This window comes from Zootoca vivipara, chromosome 14 (assembly GCF_963506605.1).
Source record: "Zootoca vivipara chromosome 14, rZooViv1.1, whole genome shotgun sequence".
Taxonomy (NCBI): Eukaryota; Metazoa; Chordata; class Lepidosauria; order Squamata; family Lacertidae; genus Zootoca; species Zootoca vivipara.
Window position 1 is genome coordinate 34,593,597 of NC_083289.1, and position 17,588 is coordinate 34,611,184.

The window sequence follows — 17,588 nt, forward strand, 5'->3', positions numbered from 1 at the left end:
CATTTCCTTCTGGACAACCTCCCAGAGGCGACGTATCACTGGTGGACAGGGCCAGGGACAAAAGAGGACAGAGCAATGGATGTGAATTTTACCTCTGCACAGTAAGGCAGTTTCCGAACATGTTCTGCTATCTCCTCCATCCAGGCTAGCAACAGGCATCGTCACGAGTTCTAGACACATTCTAGCCAGGCAAAAATTCAAAGAGGCTGCAAGGATTGGCCAATGAGGGGTGTGGCTTGGGAAGAGCTCCTGGGGCCAGATGGAAAAGGCTTAGAGGACCACGTGAGCCTGAGAAACCTGATCCTTAGTTTACTAACCAGATCTTGTCAATTATACACCTATGCAGAGCTTTGACAGCATGATCCCGAAGCTCTACGCACCTGCCTCCAAGAAGACTTCAGAGAAGTCCAGTGGCCACAGGCGCAGGTAGCCATCTTCAGAGGCTGTGGCACAGAAAGTTGATGAGAGACATATGCTGTTCAGTGCAATCCCAGGACCTGAAAGAACAAAGATCCAGTACACTCTGAAGCACAAGAGCTGGCAGTGAAGGCCTCACACTGTATAGTCAGCTGTAATCTGAGCAAGAAGATCTGGAGCTGGCCCAGATACCCATGTCAGCCATTGTGGGATAATTCTGAAATCCTTTCCGTGCTGGAAGCCTTTAGTGCAACCTTCCACAGCTAGCCAGAAGTAGCTTGTGTAGAGGAACCTGATGAGATCTATCCCTCAATCAGCCATTCATTTCTATGGAGCTGGGCAGGAGAATATTGCATGGGTCAGTTCCATATCCCACCATGACACTCTTAAAGGCATTCAAGCTGATTTCTGCCACCAACATGTTGCCATTTGAGCGCTTGGAAATTTAAGCAACACTGAAACAGAAATTCTTCCTTGAAAGAAGACTGCTCGCTCTTGCACAACACCTGTGTTACAAACGGATTGTCTCCAGGCTTCTTTTCTAACCTGGTCCCCTCCAGATGCTTTGGACTATAAATCCCATCATCCTTGACCATTTGGCTATGCTGGCTGGGACTGATGGGAGTTTTAGTCCAAAACATCTGGAGGGGACCAGGTTGGGAAAGGCCGATCTGGCAAGTTTCCAAGAAGAAAGTTCTGTAGGCAGCTACGGAGAAACTGACGCAGCCCACCTGAGTTAAAAGTTTGCTTCTCTCGCCGATGAGAGTGCTGCCCTTCTGATGGCAAGAGGCGCCGGGCATTTCTGACAGCGACATTCTTATAGTTGATTTCCAAAACGTGTCCACTCCGGCTGCAAACAAACCTGAGAGGAAAGCAGCAAGGTCACCCAGCAGCAACATCATTATATGACCAAAAAACCAAGATCATGGCCACTGGTCCCATCACCTCCTGGCAAATAGAAGGGGAAGAAATGGAGGCAGTGAGAGATTTTACTTTCTTGGGTTCCATGATCACTGCAGATGGGGACAGCAGTCACGAAATTAAAAGACGCCTGCTTCTTGGGAGAAAAGCAAAGACAAACCTAGACAGCATCTTAAAAAGCAGAGACATTACCTTGCCGTCAAAGGTCCGTATAGTTAAATCTATGGTCTTCCCAGTAGTGATGTATGGAAGTGAGAGCTGGACCATAAAGAAGGCTGATCGCTGAAGAATTGATGCTTTTGAATTATGGTGCTGGAGGAGACTCTTAGAGTCCCATGGACTGCTAGAATATCAAACCTATCCATTCTGAAGGAAATCAGCCCCGAGTGCTCACTGGAAGGACAGATCGTGAAGCTGAGGCTCCAATACTTTGGCCACCTCATGAGAAGAGAAGACTCCCTGGAAAAGACCCTGATGTTGGGAAAGATGGAGGGCACAAGGAGAAGGGGACGACAGAGGATGAGATGGTTGGACAGTATTCTCGAAGCTACGAACATGAGTCTGACCAAACTGCGGGAGGCAGTGGAAGACAGGAGTGCCTGACATGCTCTGGTCCATGGGGTCATTAAGAGTCGGACACGACTAAACAACTAAACAACAACAACTTAAAATCAGTAGGTCAAGGAATGAAAGTTTTAGCTGATTAAATCTACAGCTGGCAATTTAACTAAACAGGAAGAGAGTTAAGGGAGCTCCTGCTTATTTCATGTATGTTTCTGAGAGAGATGTCATGTAGCTAGTCTATGTTCTCTGGAATACTTGATTTGAAATAGGCTTTGTTGGTGGGAAGAAGTGGATCTACCCAGGGCTCTAGGGAATGAGATCATCCCTGACTTGCCCAACTCTAATTAGCTCAGGGTCCTGGAAGCATGAAGGTATGATCTTGTTAGCAAATTGGGCCGTGTCAGGTACAGAAAACATTACAGAAACCCAGAAGTCTGCCTTGCAGTATCAGCTTTTTTCAAAAGCATTAGTCAAGGAGCAATAAGGTGGAGCAGCTTCTTACAGTGTCCTGTCTTGTGGCTCTCGCTGGGTGGAATGGCCTGCTTCGAAGTCCAAGTCTGTGAACTCCATGGAACGGTACTCGCCCAAATTTACTGGGCAGGAGCGCAGCACTCCACTCCGGACCCGCCACAGCCTCACGTTGTCCCGGCCACACGACACCATTCTGTTATGAAAAATGAAGCTGGGAGAATGAAACTAGACAGGACTTGTTTTTAAGGCACAAGCCTTGCATCGTGCATTGTCACAGTTCAGGTTCCCACAAGCAAAGGGGTGCCTCTTTCTCTCCTCCTGTGTGATGCTGCTTTTCTTTTTCCGCCTCTGCTGGCTGCCCTGGGCTCCTTTGGGAGGAAGGACAGGATACATATGCAATGAAATGGTAACAACAAGCTCTTTACCTGGTGTCATCAAAAAAGGCAATCTTTAAGGCCTGGATGTCCACATCTGTGTGCGCTTTGGCAAGCATCACCACCTCTCCCCCATGGTTCACCTGAACAGTATTCCACACCACCACCATCTATAAAAGGGAGGAGAGAGAGAGTGAGAGGCAGCTGGGTGAGGCTAGCCGGTCCTTTGGACTCCCCGCCCACACCACACCCACTGCAAAGAAAGAAATGCTAATTCACTCACTGTTTTCCCATGTCGGTCCTTCCCAGTGCCACACAGGATACCCCCACTGTAGGAAAAGCTGCAAAAGAATGAGGGGCCAGAGCTCAGCAGCAGAGAACAGTCTTTTGCATGCAGAAAAGCCCAGGTTCAATCTCCAGTTAAAAGCATCAGGTAATAGCAAGTGATGTGGAAAACCTCTGCCTGAACCCCCTGGCAACCTTATGCCTATCAGAGTAGACAGCACTAGCATAAATGGAGAAGCAGTCTGAGTACTTACTATAAACCAGATTCCGCTGTTCACTGAAAACCCAGTTTTGACAGCATCAAAACTGGCAGTCTTTCGCTTTCTACCTTGCTGCCATGAGTCCTGTGAAGGTGTCATGGACAGGGTGTGTATGTGTGTGTGTGAGAGAGAGAGACCTTAAGAAGTTTGGGGAGTTAGATCTACACTCTTGGCAGGGTGGGCATAGCAGATTTTGATCAAGAGACACCTGTTGAGATCTGCCCTCCAAAGGAGGCTCAGAAAAACTCTGAGGTGCCTTCTGTTATCTTTGTTCCAGACACACATTCCTCAGCTTTACCAGCTGAGATGTCTCAATTGCCTTCCCCTGTTACACAGGAGCCTTCCTGGGAAACAGCTGGGAATACATTTGATGCCAAGCTGGCAGCTAGAGCATGGAGTTGCCAGTGTGCACAAACCTCACCTAGCCAACCCACTACAGGAGTGCCTGTTTGCCTGCCTAGCCTCGGGGCTCTGGCTGCTTGGCCTGTTGAATGCTGTGCCCTCCTGTCCCTCAAATGGAAGGTGCAAGGGGTTTGTCACTCGTCGGTTCAATATTTTAGAGCGTGCCTAACCATGCCTTTGACCTCTCAAGTAACTGCTGGTTCTTGCAACCTGTGACTTGCCTTACGTACTATTCTAATCTTAAAATTAAAGCCTTTGGGAGTCAAGAGTTCCAGCTCCTCCTTGGATGCCTCCTTGTGCCCAGCCTGCCCTGCTCCTTCCTGCACTTACCTGAGGCAAGAGATTGATTGCATCCCCGTTTTAAACATGCAGAGGCACCTCCCCGATGGAAAATCCCAAAGACGTATCACGCTCAGTTGCCCTATCTGTGCAGAGGCCAGCAAAGTGCTGTTGCCGTTGAACGCCAATGCCGCCACCTGCAGAAAATTGAGACATTGTGGGAAAGGGTACCCTGTGGCATAAAGCAGAATTGGATTCCTTTCGGGAGAATCACGTGCCTTTTACATAGGAAGGAACTGCCTGTCGCTGCTCCTCTTCCAAACCACACCAATTTGCCCAACTTACAGGAGCTGATCAAACAGTTGAAAGGTAATCAAATCCTTATTATGGGGTTTATATTAAACTGGTAACAGAAGCATGAGGGTCTCCAGAGAATCGCTGTTGCTGCTGTAGCCTCAACCACCACCTCCTACTTAGCATTCACCTAACACTGGAAGAGCTTCACCTTCACTTACAAGAGTCCTGTAAGGTAGGCCAGAATTATTATCCCCACGTTGCAGATGGTGGTAGTGGTGGTGCTAAGGATGCACATGAAGAATTATAGAATTGCATTTAGAAGGAGCCACAAGGGTCATCTAGTCCAACCCCCTGCAAGGCAGGAATCCTTCACCCAAGGTGGGGCTTGAACCCACAACCCTAAGATTAAGGGGTCTCGTGATCTACCAGCTGAGCTATCCGTACGAAGGCAAAATTTCAAATGCAGACTTTCCGGTCCCCAGCTTAGTCTTTCAGGGCTCTCTCCCCAGGGAACGTCACCCGGTGCCAACAATTCCAATTCTCCAAGGCTTCAAGGGACATGGTGCTTTTTGCGGCCATGGTTTTGTGCGCATGTGCTAGCATGTTTGTAGTGATATTGCAGTTGCATGGAGGACGGATGTTTTTCCTTTTATAATTTGTTTATTGTACATGAACATTTTCAACGTGTCATATTTTAAACTGGTATATTATGTTTTACTTCAAGACTTCTTTGTTTGCAAGAAGCAACTCATTAACTAATTAAGTAGCCATTACGCTCATCATCAAGCTAACAGATATCCTCTTTTTAGTAAAAAAGAGATATGACCCTTTTGCCCAGAGTTAACGCCTGTTTTCAGGGGCTATAAAATTGAATGGGGGCACTTGGTCCTATGGGTCTGAATGTCCCTTAAGTGCTGCCACTATCCCCTTCTAGCCTCAGTTATGCTTCCGTTGCCCATTCTGACTTGCTCAGAACCTTGCGCTGAACCCAATGGTCATCCTTGGCTTAACAAACTACAGTTTATTAATGAGTGCATCTTCATAAACAACAGTTTATTATCTGTGAACCAACTCATAGTATTATACCTGTAGATTTCACACAATAGACACAGAGAGACGTGCACCAATGCAGCAACCAATGACAAAGGTATTTTGGAAGCAATATGCGGGAGCCAAAGGTGTACAAGGATATTGGACAAAGAACACAGTAAAAGAATGCTTGCCCCCTTGCTGTTTATTAACAGCTGCAAAAACTGCATGCGCACAATGATCAAAATCAAAGAAATAAACTTTCGCGAATTAAAGGAGGAAGTCAGGCTGTAGATATGAAATTCTTTAACAGGTGGGTGGGTAACCTGTGGCTCTCCAGATGTCGCTGGATGCTGACTCCCATCAGCCCTAGCCAGCAGAGCCAATGGTCAGGGCTGCTGAGAGTTGTGCCTCAATCTGGAAGGCTGGGTGAAGTTTATGAGATACCGAAATACTGCTTCTAATTCTACCCAAGTCTCAGAATGCATCCATCTAACGTTATGAATGCTCCTGGTGCATGCCAGGCTTCTCCAACCTGGTGCCCATCCCTGCCCACTGGCCATACTTGCTGGGGCTGAGCAGACTTGCAGTACATAACATCAGAAGATCCCCCCCAGGTTAAGAAGGGCTGGTGTATTTTTAAGTCTCTCCTGTATTTTTATTGACATGTGGAGAAACAAATATTACCTTATCAGTGTGCCCAGCAAAGAACCACTGTCTGCCAGTGTCTAATGCGATTGCTACAATCAGAGCATGGCAGGGGTAGACCACCACAGATCCATTTGCAGCCCACAGAGCCTGGGTGACAAAGACAAAAGGTCAAATGAGAGACTTCTGCATGGAACGGACTACACTTCTTGCTTGAAGCATTAAGTGCCAAATACGTACGATGAATAAATTCAGGCATACTGACCCATTTGGTGCTGCAGCCTCCAAACCCAATAACCCTCTTCAGCTTCAGGATTGGATCTGGCAAGAGTTTCTGGAGGAGAAAAATCAATCCGTCATCAGATATAAGATACTCTGCTAAGGCCAGGACTACGTACAATAATACACTTAAGTTAGCCTCCATCTTTTTCCATTCAGGAAAGGAATCAGGACATGCGTAGAAGTTTCCTGTAAGGGCGTGTTACCCAACCAAATTATGGGATGAGGGAGGCTTCTCCTTGACATAAGGACCCTTGTTCTGTGGCAAAGCGCTTGCTTTTCAAGCAAAGGTCCCAGATTCAATCCCTGGGTAGGGAAAGATCTTGTTGGAAGATTAAGGACAGATAAAATAAATGGCCACTTCACACAGTGCATAGTTAAACTACGGAACTCCCTCCAGCAGGAGGCAGTGATGGCCGCCAACTTGGATGGCTTTAAAAAGGGGAATTGACAAATTCATGGAGGACAAGGCTATCCATGGCAACCATCCATAATGGCTATGTTCTGCCTCCAAGGTCAAAGGCATTATGCCTCTGAATATCAGGTGCTGGGAACTGCCGGTGGGCAGAGTGCTCTGGTTAGCCCCTGTGAGAACAGGACGCTGGACTAGATGGGGCACTGGCCTGATCCAGCAGGCTCTTCTTACGTTCTTAAGATTGCTGGCCAAAAGGCCTGGCGAGCTGCTGCCAGTCAGTGTAAATAATGCTCATACAGATGGACCAATGGTCTGACTCGGGATAAGGCAGCTTCCTGTTTCCAGTAGCTGCTCCATGCACACACGGCTTGTGGCCAGAATTGGAGGGTCAGCAGCCATGATCATAGGAAAGAGGCCAAGACTCGAGAGATCTACGGCTTCTCCAGCCAACCTGTGGTTTCAGAGTTTATCCTGATTTGCTTGTACGAGAAGCTTTTGAAGTGGTAAAGCCATGCCCGGTCTTTATTGAGCCTACGTCCTGATTTGTTTAAGGGGTGTGTGTGTTACATGACAATGAGCATTTATCCTGATTTGTTTACAGAGTATTTGTACATCTTACCATTAATCATTTGTTCATATCATTTTTTTCAATTCATTTCCTCACTGCTTTTCAAACCACTAATAGCCTTGTTCCTTTTTAAAGTGGATCTGTTACACTAGGGCAGTGGTTTTCAACCAGTGTGCCGTGGCACCCTGGGGTGACTTGAATGATGGTCAGGGGTTCTGCGGGCAACACTGGTCTCTGTCCCTGTTTCCTTCCCTCCCTCCTCTGATGCCCTCTCACATCTCTGCTTCCCAAAGGCTTACACAACTGTGGTTGTTTTGCAGCAGCCCCGGCTATATGTTCCGCAGGTGAATGGTGCCTCTGGGAGGCACCTCTCTTTAGCTGGGAGGAAACTCACCAGAAACCAGGGACGGCAGCAGCAGCTTCCTGGAGGACTCCCAAGGAGAGGGGAGAGGAGGCTGAGGGAACACTCCACAAGTGTGAGAGGCTGTCAGCTCTGCAGGCAAGGGGTGCCATAACTGGACTCTTGAGCCCCACAGGGTTGCCGCAGAAAGAATGGATTTAGTTGGTTAAGAAAACAATCGACTGAAAAAGTTTGAAAACCTCTGCACCAGGGTAAGAAGAGCGATTTAATCCACTATAAATATGCAGATCTAAAGTTTCAGTTTGCTCCTGCAAAATACTGACAGTCTGCAGGCATCAGTGGCTGAGGAGGTCTGATGTAGCTATGTCTGTGAAATCAAGGCACCTCTTCCAGGTAGCAAGGGGAGATGGGAAGTTAAAGAGTGGTACTTTAAATAGTACTAAAAGGCAGGATCTCTCACCATGCAACGAACTGAGTCCTTGGTGGAGATCACCTTTGGTCCCATCGCTTGTGCACACACATCCTGGAAAGATTCAAAATAAATTAAAATGTTGGCATGGGAGTCAAGAACCGATTAGGGGTCTGTTATTATCTATTAGCCCTCCAGATGTAGTTGGACTGGCCAGCATGACCAGTGGTCAGGGTGAAGGGAGTTGTAGTCTAACCTCTGGAGGGCGGTGGGTATCCCACACATGTCACAGAGCATTATCTTGTTTCTATGTTGCTTGCACTCTTTGCGCAACCTTATAAAGGTAAAGTTCAGTCTAGTGGCTGTATCCCAGATGGCTCCCCATAACATACAATTTCACTGCCCATAATAATCTCACAATCAAGCAAGAGGAAGTAACCACTGAACACTTCTCCCTACAGAGACAAGAGTCATCTTGCTGCCCTGTAGTCCTTGGAAGAAACAGTATTATATATCTTCCCCTTAACAGGTACCGGTAACAGGTAAGAGGTTCTCTGGGAAGCAGCAATGGTGGCTCTTTTGCTGTCTCTTTCTTGAGGACTAGCAGATAGGCCTTCCTCATCTGACCATCTTTTCCAATCAAAGGTGAAAACAAGCTATGGATTTATTATTCCAGAATGTGCACTGAACAGTCATGCCTATGGTGTATGCTTACCTCATCAGAATCAACACTGACAGTATGAACAGCAACATCCCCATTTTTGTGGGCATAAACATGAATGCTGCCATCGCCCTCTGAAGGCGCTGGGAGAGAGGAATCCCCTCTGGCCTGCGGTTTTTCCCTCCAGCAGGTCTGGTCCACAGGGTCTACTGTCTGTAGAGGCGCAGAGGTTGCCCGGTGAATCTTGGGGATGCTCTTTGTAAGGAGGGGAGACCGGCGAGGAGTCTGAGAAAATGATAAGCGTTGAAAAGCAAGGATCACAGTCACAAATCTCCAATTTCTAAGGGCTAAATCAAGACCCTTTGCCAGATGCAACTGCCATAGAGCACTGCTTTCTAGAAAGGCAGATGCAATCCAATTCCAAAATATACATGGCCCTGGGCAAGAGAAATAGCTATCAAGGCATACTCACTCGCTTCGGACTGGTAATTTGTTGGATGAGAGACACTCTGTCCTGAACAGGCTTGCTTAGAAATACTTCCTTTGGAAGCTGGCCAACTGGATTGTCTTCTACATGAGCAACTGAAAGGACAAGCGGAAGACGTGTGTGACAACAATCCACTGCAGGTTTGCTTAGAAATAAGTCCCACTGCATTCAATGGGACTGTGCTGTCAGGTAATCATATCTAGGCTACACAACCTGACCTGGGACTTGCTTCTGAATAGATATGTAAAGGATTGCACCATTAGGTTCTTGAAGACCTCTAGGGGAAACTGTCTCAAATGGGAATCTATTCCAGGCCCGGGACAAGCCATGCATTGCTGCAAAAAGGACTGTATTCTAACTCATTTCTTATAGAATTCAGGAAGGAAGAGCAGACAACTTCTGGAAGCAGGCCTGAGTGCAACAATGCTCTCCCCAACTTAGGATTCCCAGAAGCTGGTACACTGCCTCCAACAGTGGAGGTAGAACATGGCTAGTAGCATCTTTTAGTACAGGGTTAGCCAATGTATAGTTCTCTCCAGATGTTGCTGTGCTACAACTCCCATCATTCCTGACCACTGGCTATGCTTGCTGGAGTTGATGGGAGTTAAGAGTATCTGGAAGGCAGCACATTGGCTACTCCTGTAGTAGATGTTTTGCTCATATCCACTCTCATCTGGCATAAGGTGGTCTGTGTCGGATGAATTCTGCCCTGGGATGAAGTGCTTCCATTCCTCTTCAACCTCCCTTTTTTTTCTTTTTTGCCTACCTGCAGCAGGATTCAAAGTGCCTTTTTGAATAGAGTCAAATGGCATCTTGGACCCATCAGAAGGAAACCTGAGCAAGAAGATCAGAGAAAGGGTGACTGGTAAAAAGCGTGGAATGTAAGGAAGACATGGTTTTGTTTCACTGGTTCAAGGGAGGATGCTGGACTACCAGACAAAAAACACAAAGTTACACTGACTATGGCCATTGGAATGTGGCCACATTGGAGCAAATTCTGCATGTTGCAATAAACAACCTGGACAAACCAAAGAAAGTGACCACGTATCAAGATACTCTTAATGAATGGTTAAGTAGCAGCCAAACAGCTTTCTTGGGGGAGCTTTCTGTACTTACACAGATATGTGGAAAATATCCACTTCAAAACCCCAAATGCAGTAACAGGAATGCAGCCCAATTGGTGTTCCTTGGTCCCAGCACTATAGACGTGTTTATCAGGATCTTGCTCAGTGCAGTATCATTGCCAACACTAAGTTCTGCAGGGGAATCTCTTTTCCTATTGAGCTATGTGCCAGATCGCCAGAGGCTTCTTGAGAGCAGGGATGGTAAAAAGCCTATTTGGTTCAGCGGAAACCTCCTTTGAGTTGGCTAATGTTTGAGTATTCTAGGTGTGGAGGAGCTGGGAGACCAGGGTTCAAATCCAAGCTCAACCATGTATCTCACCGTGCAACCTCCGGCCAGTTACTCTCCTTCGCTCAACCTAACCTACCTCACAGGGTTGTTGTGCGGATAAAATGGGGAGCAGAGAACCACCTTGAACTCCTTAGAGGAAAGGTGAGATATAGATCTAATAAATAAGTCCAAGGAGAACAACAGAGGTGCATATAACATCTTCTCTGTACAGCTTTTACCATATGAAGACACCACCTCTTTACACTGGTCTTCAACCGTTAAAAGCATTTTGTTTTGCAGGATCTCACCTCTTTTACTGAACCCATACTGTTCTGTTCTGGTTGGAGCAGTTTTACTCTCCAAAATTGTTGGCTGTTGGGTTTTTATAACTGTTTATTATGTTTTTGTAACCTACCCTGGGACCTTGTGGTGAAGAGCAGGTACCGTAAGAATTCTTAAAAATTGATAAAATATGCCCAATCCTAGCCAGTTATGGACACAATAGTCAGAAGCATACATTCATACATGAACTATAGCACTGCTCACTCACAACACACACACACACCCCATTTCTTTAACCTCTAAAGGAGAAATATACCAGTTATAAAGAGAAGCAAAGGAAAAAAGCTGGCATCCCGCGCGGAATCACAGAAATAAAATTCAGCAAACCATACCTAACATAATCGTAGAGGTCATGCCAATTTTCACCTTTTGGCACAGGAAATGTCATTTCTCGTGGCATGGGGGAGATACCTTGTGTCACTAATCTGGATTGATGAGCCTCAGAGGAGGTCACACCTAAAAGCACAGAAAGGACGGAGGAAGCAGAAGTACCATTTGTTAGAAAAACAGCTTGCAGAACTCCGTTATCGACCTCTGCAAGAACAGCATTACACCAGCCCAATCCTATGGTGTGCAAACTACGGTAGTCAGTATCCCATTACTGATTGGCAGTCTGGAGTCTGTTTGTGCTATAAGTCTCAACGGCTGGAATTCATGACTTCCAATTAACAGGTGGGGCTCGGCATGAACATGTTGCAATCTGGAGTGTTCAGGGTTCCAAGCAACTGGACTGCATTCCCCGCCTTCTCAGTTTTCTTCCACATTTCTGTTAGTATTCCATGCCCACTGAGGACGCTCTGTCCTCACTGGTCTATAGCTGTAGGTGGTAATTCTTCATTTTGGATTTTGGGGTGAATACAAGGGGGACAAACTTGTGCCCAATCCCAGTTACATAACAATCTTTGATTTTCTGATTTGGAAAAGGCTGTTCCATTTTGCTGCTAATGACGCTGCTTGAAATGTGGATTTTAGTTTTTCCATTTGATTTTCTTTCATAATGTTCTTTTTTTGATATATTGGTACACTATGTTTGTGATGTTTGAAGAAATGTTGTGAGCTGTGTATTCCCCCCCCCCCAAAAAAGTAAAGTGGCATGGATACTGACAAGTTGGAACGTGTCCAGAGGAGGGCAACCAAAATGGTCAAAGGCCTGGAAACAATGCCGTATGAGGAATGGCTTAGGGAGCTGGGTATGTTTAGCCTGGAGAAGAGAAGGTTAAGGGCTAATATGATAGCCATGTTCAAATATATAAAAGGATGTCATATAGAAGAGGGGGATAGGTTGTTTTCTGCTGCTCCAGAGAAGCGGACACAGAGCAATGGATTCAAGCTACAAGAAAGAAGATTCCACCTAAACATTAGGAAGAACTTCCTGACAGTAAGAGCTGTTCGGCAGTGGAACTTGCTGCTAATGAGTGTGGTGGAGTCTCCTTCTTTGGAGGTCTTTAAGCGGAGGCTTGACAGCCATCTGTCAGGAATGCTTTGATGGTGTTTCCTGCTTGGCAGGGGGTTGGACTGGATGGCCCTTGTGGTCTCTTCCAACTATGATTCTATGAAATGATCTAAATAAATAAATAAACGCCCTAGATATAAAACGGCTTTAACCATGAGAACTTAGCAGTCGCGTTCATGCAACTATTAAGTCAGTGATCCTTTACACAAGTTCCTTCTAATTCTCACCTGGATCAAAGAGCAAGTCACTAGTGAACAGGTTCTTCACCAGCAGGTTGGAGCAGAGCTTGACACTCTTGAGATGGCTATAGCTTCTGTTCAAGTACAGAGAGAGGATGTAGCGGAGGTCGAGCATCAGGCAGGTCCACCGCACACTGCTGGGAGCCAGGCCCACCAGGTCTAAAGGTCAGAAACACAGCAAGGAAACACCTGAATTGATATAGACATCCAACACACTAAATCCCAAACCTTACAGGCAGAATGGGCTTCACGCATTAGCCCACTTCTAATTTTCTGGTGTGTTTGATAAGAAATTAAGGGCACAGTGGTTATGGTTCAAAGAATATATGAACAAACACTGCTCTAAAGATAACATGCTGATATGCTTAGACTAAGCTTGTAAGGTGGCTTGATGTTATACCGTAATAGTACTATAAGAGTAATTACAACGATAAATGATACGCAATGTAAATAAGAACTTAAATGACTCAAAGATGACAAGTTTTGGTGGAGGGGAGTCTAATGGGTGTGGTGCTTCATCCCCTTCCCCCCCCCCTTTCCCTTTCCCTTTACTCTCTTTGGTTTTGGGGGTTAAGTATGTGTACTTCATTCTTTGTTTGTTTGTTTGTAAATATGCTTAAATAAAACTTTTTTAAAAATAATAATCAAATGCTATGTGAGGAAGTGGCTATGAGTGTGAGCTGGGATCCAGGTATGTCCCCAGTTCAAATCTCACCTAGGTCTCAAACTTCCTGGGGAACTACCGGTAATAATCTTTCAATGCCTGCTTCCCATATAAGGTATAAGGATAATCATCATGGTCTACTTTAAAGGACCCTTAGAAGGATTGCTGTGATGACATATAGGAAGCGCTGGGAACAGTCAAAGGTGCTATTATATAGATGCCCAAAGTAGTATTATTTTGGGGGGTGGCAAAGCTTTGCTTCTTCATCCATAACCATGTTCTGTTCTTCCTCCCAGATCAACTCAGAGTCTGACCAAAAACCTAGTTTCTCAAGGAACTTTTAATTTCAGCCACCAGCACCTTGAGGACCAAATCAGAAGGCATTCAGAGCTACCTAAGCTTGCTGAGAAAACAGCAATTTGGTTGGTCTTCTTTGTGTTTTACCTTGCTTAGAAGCCTTGGATGTGCTTTCATAGACTGACCCTCTGGCTGCCCCACAAATAAACGGGAACTGCAGCCATGTGGCAGTTGACTTGAACTCCTTAAAGAGATTGGAAAAGGAAATGCGGACCACCTGGCTGTCCTGGAAATAAATAAATGCAGCCTATTCACATGGGTTAGTTATTTCAACAGGAAGGCAGTAAATACCCAGCTCTTAAGAAACAATAAATATCAATAATCATGGCTAATGAACGAAAACCTACATTTTAAGCAAAGCTACATTCTGTGACACGTGTGGACCAGTGATGGGCAGAAGGTAGTTCAGGAGCTACTGGGTGATCTCTGGGTGATCAGCAAGGTGTTCTAACTCCCAACTGTTTGGCTGTACCTTCTCTGAACTACGTTCATTCCAGCTTGGTATTATAGGAAAAACTAACTTTAAGAACTAGTGTCTGAGTTTTTATGGCTCCCCCATCTTCCTGTCTCATTTCCTTTTTCTTTTTTTGTTATGCCTTTCTGACTGTCTGTAGATGAGGAATGTCTTTTATTGCCCCTGATTATATGTAAGCTGCTCTGGGAGGCTTTTTGGCTGAAGAGTGGAGTAAAAAAAAAAAAAAAGAAGTTAAGATGAAACTAGCAGTGCGAAGGATTTCATTCCAGCTTTTCTGTGTGCACAGCAAATGCTCTATAAGTGAACCAGGGGGTGGGGAAGCTCTGTCGGGCAATGACTCTCCATTCCTGTCCCACAGTAATCTTATTCCAGAGGCCCTTTGAGATTTCTTCAGGCCTATCTTTGACAACCGTAAGGACTAGACCTTTGCATTTCATAAAAACAAAAGCTAAAACGCTCACAAAGCCACGTTCTGCAAAGGTGAATGGATCAAGGCCTCCAAAGAGAAATAGGCCCACTCGATGGTACCACAAAGGGTACTTGTAAGAGATCAGGAGAGAAACTCTCACCCACCTCTGTGGCAACGTCCAAGTGCACCACGAAATATTTGGTCGGTGCTGGCTTGAAGAGGATGTAGAGGTAGCAACCAGTGAGACCCAGTGACTGTGTACTGGTCTTGGGGAGCTGGAGGTAGTTACTAGCAGGCACAGCGCCACTGATGCGATACACTGTCCCTTTCAGAGTCTTGTCCTGAACACAGGAGGATAAAACAGATGGAACAGCTCAGGTAAAAGAAATCAGGTCACACAAAAGCTGGAGTATAAGCATCCAAGGATGCTGACTCCCGTATGTAGCATAATGGCAATTAACACAGCATTAAGGAAATATCAGCAAAGCACTCAGTGCTCCATTTCACTCTCCCTGATGTCATCCCCAAGTGGAGGGGGACAAGGATCCAGTTCAATTCCCAGAAAGCCCCAGGTCTGAGACCTCCAGCAGATGGAAGTTCTGACACATATGAAAATGTACAGGACTTTGGTGGGAAGGCATATGATGCAGAAACCTTCCTAAAGTCAAACAGGTCTGTGGCTGGCCCAGCCTTCTTCAACCTGGTGTAGTGGGTCAGTGCGCCTGGCTGTTGACCAGGTGGTTGGTGTTTCAAACCCACCCAGGGATGGCTGTGGGCAGGATTCCTGCACTGCAGGGAGTTGGGACTAGAAGTGGTCCTCAACCTTGGGCCTCCAGATGTTTTGAGACTACAATTCCCATCATCCCTGACCACTGGTCCTACTAGCTAGGGATCATGGGAGTTGTAGGCCAAAAACATCTGGAGGCCCAAGGTTGAGGACCACTGGACTAGATTACCCTTCCAACTCTACAATTCAATGATTCTATGATTACAGAGGTTTTGGACTACTACTTTGTTGTCCAGATATCTGGAGGCAAAGGTGCCCTTATGCATGCTACTTTTGAGTTCCCTTAGGGATCATATTTGTCACTCTTTCCATCTCCTCCCCTATTCATGGAAGGGAGAGCTCACATGCAGCAGCGGTGGCAGTGCCACACTTGGTCGCCTGCAGACTATTTCCACTCACCACAGGCGACTAGCTGAGTGCTAATACCAAGGCTACGTTTAACTACCCAAGAAAGGATCAGGAACTTCTGACACTACCATAAAGGTTGTCACATCGCCCTCCTTCGTGGACCTTTTCCATTCCTCGACTTTAAAGTGCTTGAAGATGTTTAGATAGGGATGCTGCCACACTGTAGAGAAAACAAATCAGTTAACCCACAAACAATGTAATTCCTGCTATTGAAGCTGCTTCCCTCCCTTTACACAAAGCAGAATTATCCCTATGCTATCTTCCAAAATTAGAATTAGCCTCCTAAACAGAAGGACAGCTATGAGTCCCAGTGTGGGGGGGGGACTTGTATTTTTGCTAAAATGATCTCATTCTCTCAATTTTCCCACAAAATAAATTGTTAAAGATAATCAATAGAAATGGCATCTTACTTTCCAACATCAAAAAATGAAGAAAAATATATAAAAACTCAGCCAAGGTTTATGTGAGAAGGATCAATGCTTAAATAATGACCTTACTTTTACTAAGGGAATGGGGATTGATTCTTGTTTTGTTCTATGTGACTTTTTGGGATGAACACTTTTAGTATATTCTGCTATCCCAGATTGTATTTTACTTTTTCTGTTAAGGCACTGTAAGTCCTACTGAGCATTTAACTACTGCATATCAGACAGATATCTAACAGGTGAAGACCCCCCCTTCATAGCTAAAAACTTCACTTGTTGAATTTCTACCTGTCATGTAGCTGCAAAATGCCTATAACAATCATAGATGCAAACTATTTTTCCTAGGAGTGTTCCTGTGCATTGAGCTGCATGGCAAGCAGAAATATAAGAGTTTCCCCCCCAGGTATAAATGAAGAATAGATAGCAGTGCCTGTCATGCACTGTTAAATGTACAGGAGCTCAGCCCAACTAGGAAAAACAATAATGTATCTCAAACAATTAAAGGTAAAAGGTAAAGGACCCCTGGGTGGTTAAGTCCAGTCAAAGGCGACTATGGAGTTGCGATACTCATCTCGCTTTCAGGTCAAGAGAGCTGGTGTTTGTCCACAGACAGCCTTCCGGGTCATGTGGGCCAGCATGACTAAACTGCTTCTGGTGCAATGGAACACCTTGACGGAAACCAGAGCTCACGGAAACACCGTTTACCTTCCCGCCACAGCGGTACCTATTTATCTACTTGCACTGGTGTGCTTTCAACTGCTAGGTTGGCAGGAACTGGGACAGAGCATTGGGAGCTCACCCCGTTGCGGGGAAGCTCAGTGGTTTAGCATCCCATATCTCAAAAAATACTGCAGAAACAACCCAGCAAGTAGAGTGGGGAGGCAGAAATGGGGGAGGGGGAGAGAATAAGCCTTTTGTGACTTATGCCCATCATACTATATATAAAATTTTCCCCCTAGCATAGCTCCTGTGCATTTTAACACCAGTATGTGAGGCAGAAATCTGATAGCTGGACTTTGTTTAATCAGGGATGGTAGAAATCACCACCAGTTGCATTTTATCCATGTTGTGCAGCTGTTTAATACAAAATATTGTACAGTATAAGCAGAGTTCCTGTGCATCCCAAACTTCCTCCCTCTTGCAGAGGATGGAAGGCTGGACCTTTGGCAGCTATATGTCTGCTCAATACAATACATGCAACTTACATTCACTTATTCATTAATTGCCCTGTAACATGGCTCTCTGGGCAATGCAACAAGAAATGTTTAAACACAACTTGCAAAATGTTAAGAGACAAAAAACAAACAAAACCAAAAAACCCACCCCAATTACGGTCCAAACATACCACAGCTAAAAAAAATCCAAAACATCACAGACTATTTCATATATTTATCCTCCCCTGGGCTCCTTGGGGAGGAAAGCCAGGATACACACACACTGCAACTCATCCAGTCCTCCAGAAAGCCAAAATCATCTCATAAGCACTAAAAACATAACTACATGCAGTCGC

The 17,588-nt window shown here is 45.5% G+C and overlaps 1 protein-coding gene across 4 annotated transcripts in view; it reads right to left on the reverse strand.

The window, feature by feature from the left end:
* WDR90 (WD repeat domain 90) overlaps window positions 1–17,588 on the reverse strand; it is a 45,548-nt gene that overhangs the window by 27,422 nt on the left and 538 nt on the right. For 3 of the 4 annotated variants that reach the window (XR_009558554.1, XM_060282757.1, XM_035130626.2), the window contains exons 2-18: window positions 15,722–15,813; window positions 14,623–14,799; window positions 13,662–13,800; window positions 12,542–12,712; window positions 11,194–11,317; window positions 9,894–9,961; window positions 9,113–9,222; window positions 8,695–8,925; window positions 8,031–8,093; window positions 6,213–6,281; window positions 5,987–6,097; window positions 4,025–4,170; window positions 3,031–3,088; window positions 2,799–2,917; window positions 2,405–2,566; window positions 1,149–1,279; window positions 381–497 (exon numbers count right to left, since the gene is read on the reverse strand). Coding sequence is in view for 3 of the 4 variants with exons in the window: in XM_060282757.1 (XP_060138740.1) it covers window positions 381–497; window positions 1,149–1,279; window positions 2,405–2,566; window positions 2,799–2,917; window positions 3,031–3,088; window positions 4,025–4,170; window positions 5,987–6,097; window positions 6,213–6,281; window positions 8,031–8,093; window positions 8,695–8,925; window positions 9,113–9,222; window positions 9,894–9,961; window positions 11,194–11,317; window positions 12,542–12,712; window positions 13,662–13,800; window positions 14,623–14,799; window positions 15,722–15,813 (2,088 nt within the window). In the remaining variant the exon portion in view is untranslated. Of the gene's footprint in view, window positions 1–380; window positions 498–1,148; window positions 1,280–2,404; window positions 2,567–2,798; window positions 2,918–3,030; window positions 3,089–4,024; window positions 4,171–5,986; window positions 6,098–6,212; window positions 6,282–8,030; window positions 8,094–8,694; window positions 8,926–9,112; window positions 9,223–9,893; window positions 9,962–11,193; window positions 11,318–12,541; window positions 12,713–13,661; window positions 13,801–14,622; window positions 14,800–15,721; window positions 15,814–17,588 lie in introns of those variants that run through there. The other variant, XM_035130629.2, reaches the window with a different exon arrangement.